Below are 4166 nucleotides of genomic sequence, written 5' to 3'. Positions count from 1 at the left end.
TACCTATTTATATTTTCACTGACATCCTGTCACACTTTCTTCATCCCTCATTTCTGTTTTCCTGATCTCCTACGAATTCCTTTTTTACTGACAGTTTCTTTCTACCTTGTATTTTATCACTGCTGTCTTTCTTTGGACTTGTTCTTCCTGCCTGCTCCCCCCCCCCCCCCCCCGCTTACTTGTTTTACCTTTTGTCTTTCTAATTTCCACCTATTTACGTTTTTATTGACATCCTGTTTCACTTCTCTCATTCCTTGGAGTCTTAGACCAGCAGAGACTCCTTATGTCTGAAGAAGGGTGGCTGCGCCCGAAAGCTTGCCTAAAACTTTTTTTTCCCCAGCTACTCAGTTGGTCTAATAAAAGATATCACTCAAAGAACCTTGCCTGCCTATGTCCTTAGACCAATACAGCTACAACCAAAAACCCTGTCAAAACAAATAATTTTAAAGAAAAATAAAATCAAAATAAATTTTTAATAAACATCCAGATATTTTATATATCATTTACATTATCAACATTTAGCCTACCATTGCTACTATACATGAATATACATATTTGAGTGTATACACAAATGTGCATGCACATACTTTTGTATATATAGAGAGGAATTGTAAGTTATATGATCAAATAAATGTATGTAAATCTTAAATTTGCTGTCCCATATAATTTTTATAGAACCCTAGTGATTCCATGAGTACAGTAAAACATCAATCCTCTATAAAACAGATGTATTTCTTCCAATTCAGGTTGTCCTTTTATACCAGATTTTCTAGGTGGTTTTATTTATATTGCCTTGACTGATCCAATCATTGAAGAAAAGGACTAAAAGCAAGCCTGTCATAAGCCTACAGAGGCCCAGAATCTCTGGGTATCAACTGCATAACACACCTGAGACTGCAGAAAGGGAAACCACATGTATAGGTTCCAGTATATTTTTTATGTACCTGTAGGTCTCAGAAGAGGTTTATTACTTCCAGTAAATACTGACAAGTGAAAAAGAGGGAAAACACTATTCAAGAATAGTATATAGTACACAACTCTCCCCAAAATTCCAGATTCAAGAACACTTGTTGGATTCTGATGTGTATATAATAAAAAGAAATGTTAATTCCTACCACCACTACAGCAGTCATTATATGGCTATAAACATTACATCATTTATTGCTCTTAAAGATATAACAAAAAGTAAAAATACCTGTTATATTCAGTGATTTAGACACAAATTTTTTATCAACACAATTGATGACTAGCCAATGTCTCAAACCAAATTTGTTTTCAGAGTCCTTCCAGAATAGAATCATTTTTTCATAAGTGTGACTTCCACTTCTGAATTCATATTTTTCAAATATAATTTACAAGAAAATTGCAAAAATACTATTTACATGTAACCATAATTTGGATCCAAGTGCTTTGAATGTAATAATTAATGAAATGACAGCTGCAAAACACCCCCCGCCCCACACACACACTTCCAAAAATGAAGTCACCTCACCAGACCATGCTTGACGTGGGTTATTTCGAGAGCGTCTCTTTGGAATGGAACGAAGTACTGTGGATGAGACATTGTGAAGGATTTGGCTGAATCTTGTTAGGATCCTGGAATGACCTTCTTGTCCTTCCCTTAAAAGTCCGTGTAGAGACATGGATGTATTTCTTAATCTTCACAAAATTATTCACCAAAAATAAAAGTTAGTGCTCTTCAGAATTGCACTCTTAAATCACATTGAAAAGATGCTCCTTTTTAATGCCAACTGTACTGCAGAACAAAATTCTCCTGGAATACTCCCAATCCTGGGGACATTCAAGTACTATCAAAAAGGGATGGAAAAAGTAATAGAAGTTTGAAGAAATGGAAACAGGTGCAGGTCATTTATTTGTATTGTTTGTGCTTTTCCTCAGGAAAAAATCAAGCTGCATTCTTACAATAGAGAAGATTAATAAACTCTTGCAATTCTGCCCTACTGACAGAAAATGCCAAGATAATTTCTAGCTGAAGCTACAAAATTCTTTCCACTCCAAGAACGTTTCACACCTTAGCTATGAAAGTATAACACCTTGATTATGAATACATTCTCTGTTTTCTTATCTTCATAAAAAAGTTTTCTCACTTACGTAGGTCAGATTAGCAGAAAAATCCTTCAGAAAACCCCCCCTGTTAAACAACACCTCTTTTTTTAAAACAACCTTATGCACTTTTCCCCAAAGTCAAATAGTCACATCCACTGAGACAGTTCATTTCCACAGCATTCACTATCCCACAGCTTTAGAATTGTTCATACAAGTAACCTGTCCCACTATATATTCAGATGCTTCTCATTCATGTGCAGAGATGTTCTGTAGTTGCAAGGTGGTATTTTAGGCTTTCACTGCAGAAGGGCACTTCAAGGTCCTCTTCATAAGTTTACAAATCAGCATTCATCCAGGCAGAAGTCTAATGTTGACACTCAGTGCACTTCCTATTCCTGCATCTCCCTCTTCCTCTACTCCCCTGAGGCTAGCACTGTGCTGATGCCAGCAAATGAGATGAAAATATCAATGCCAATACCAGGTTACCAACTAGGAACACTTTTTCACTAATTGACTCTAATTGAAATTTCCATTTTCCCCTCCACCCTGGAAAAAAAAACCTGCACAGAACAGAGCTGAGCCCTTCAAAGACAAAGTGAGTTCCCAGAAGATGCAAGCAAAAATATCTTAAAAGAAAACTCCCAGGAAGATTCACGTTTAATAAACAAAGAACAATAGGAAGGAAGGGAGGGGAAATGGATCCCCGCTTTCTTAAAACATACCAGGAAATTCTGCACTGTCTGCTCCCCCTGTTTCTTTCAATGCAGGAGAAAGAGGAAATTGATAATGCTGCTTTACTTGGCAGTGAACATTTTCCACCAAATATATTTAACTATGTCCTGTACGGTAACAAATCTACCACAGCTTCAACACGTATCATTACAAAAATTAAACTGAAGAATATTATTCTGTGATGTGGCCCATCAATATTTAACTCTACTACATGCTACTACTAACAGACCAACAGAAGTATTGTTTTGCAATAATGAAACTCTGCAATCTAGAAGAAAGTGTATTTATTAAAAATTGAAATTTAGGCCACAGTAGAACTTCCTAGACCTGGCAGGGGATGCCATACATATTGGCTATGCTTTTTCACCTAAAGTTGTTTTTTGAATCATTAATTCCTGCTAATACTTTGGCAACAGCATAACAAGGTGCAATACCAGCTGCCGGTGGGTGTCCCGGGGCTGGTCTAAATGTAAGCCCACCACTTGCTTCACGGTAAACTGCCTGTGTACCTTTCCTGCCACACCTGGATGATAACAACCGGAAGATGTCAATAAGGCAGGAGGCTGCCCATTTACCTGCCTTGATGCCAAGGGCCCATATACATGACTCCGACCTTCCCTTTACCATGTCCCATGCCTTGCAGATAGCATCCATGTTCCTCCAGTGCCTCACACTGGGACCCAAGCTCCAGTCTCACATGGAACTCTCACTCCCCACTGGAGTTTATAGTCCCAGTGCCTTCACACTGGGCTTTCCTTCTGTTCATCTCTCTGGACTCTCAGCCCCATCCCCATTCAGGGCTCCCAGCCCCAATCCCTGCCTTACACTGGGCTAATCCCCTTATCCCCTTGCCCCAGGAGCTTCACACATAGCTCCCTGTAGGCTGGGGGCCCCACCCCCCTGGAGCCACACATGTGACTCCTTAATGCAGCCTCAGAATTTGTTGCGAGTCTGTGCGCCATCTCTGGTCCCTTCACCTGGCCAGGATCCTGCCTCAGAACTCACAGTGAATCTGGGCCCTTGCTCTGTCCTTTGGGGTGTGCTTCCCTAGGCATTCCCCTCCATGGGGTAACCTGCAAGGCAGTGGGGGCTGAGGCTTTCTGGCACCCCATACTTGCCCTTCACTGGGGAGGCCCCAGGTGTGGCATCTCCTAGAGATTGCCCTGCCACAACCAGCCCCAACACACCATCCAACCCCAGCAGAGTATAGTTTTAGGTCATGCTCCAGGACCAGGAGCCTCCTGCCATTCCCATAGCTCTTTCCCTTACCTCCAAGATGTTGTGAGCAGCAGCTCTAGCCAGGTGGTATTCTTTTCCCGGCTGCTAGCAGCAGACTGCTGGCTTTGCTGCTCAGGGCCCGGCTCTTA

The 4166-nt window shown here is 40.8% G+C and overlaps 1 protein-coding gene across 4 annotated transcripts in view; it reads right to left on the bottom strand.

Annotated features, from left to right (window-relative positions):
* The window catches only part of MCF2L (MCF.2 cell line derived transforming sequence like), a 270182-nt gene that overhangs the window by 216604 nt on the left and 49412 nt on the right, over window positions 1-4166 (bottom strand). Inside the window, exon 1 of one of the 4 annotated variants that reach the window (XM_019524968.1) lies at window positions 1493-2672. The exons of 1 other annotated variant lie outside the window; for it this stretch is intronic. In XM_019524968.1, coding sequence (XP_019380513.1) covers window positions 1493-1643 — 151 coding nt within the window. In that variant the 5' untranslated portion in view covers window positions 1644-2672. Of the gene's footprint in view, window positions 1-1492; window positions 2673-4166 lie in introns of those variants that run through there. 2 more of the 4 variants (XM_019524970.1, XM_019524972.1) reach the window with 2 other exon arrangements.

The sequence above is a fragment of the Gavialis gangeticus genome, unplaced genomic scaffold (genome assembly GCF_001723915.1).
Source record: "Gavialis gangeticus isolate Ggan-Ray unplaced genomic scaffold, GavGan_comp1, whole genome shotgun sequence".
NCBI classification, from domain to species: Eukaryota; Metazoa; Chordata; order Crocodylia; family Gavialidae; genus Gavialis; species Gavialis gangeticus.
Note: the sequence above shows the minus strand (reverse complement) of the source record. Positions and strands in the feature narration are given on the sequence as shown.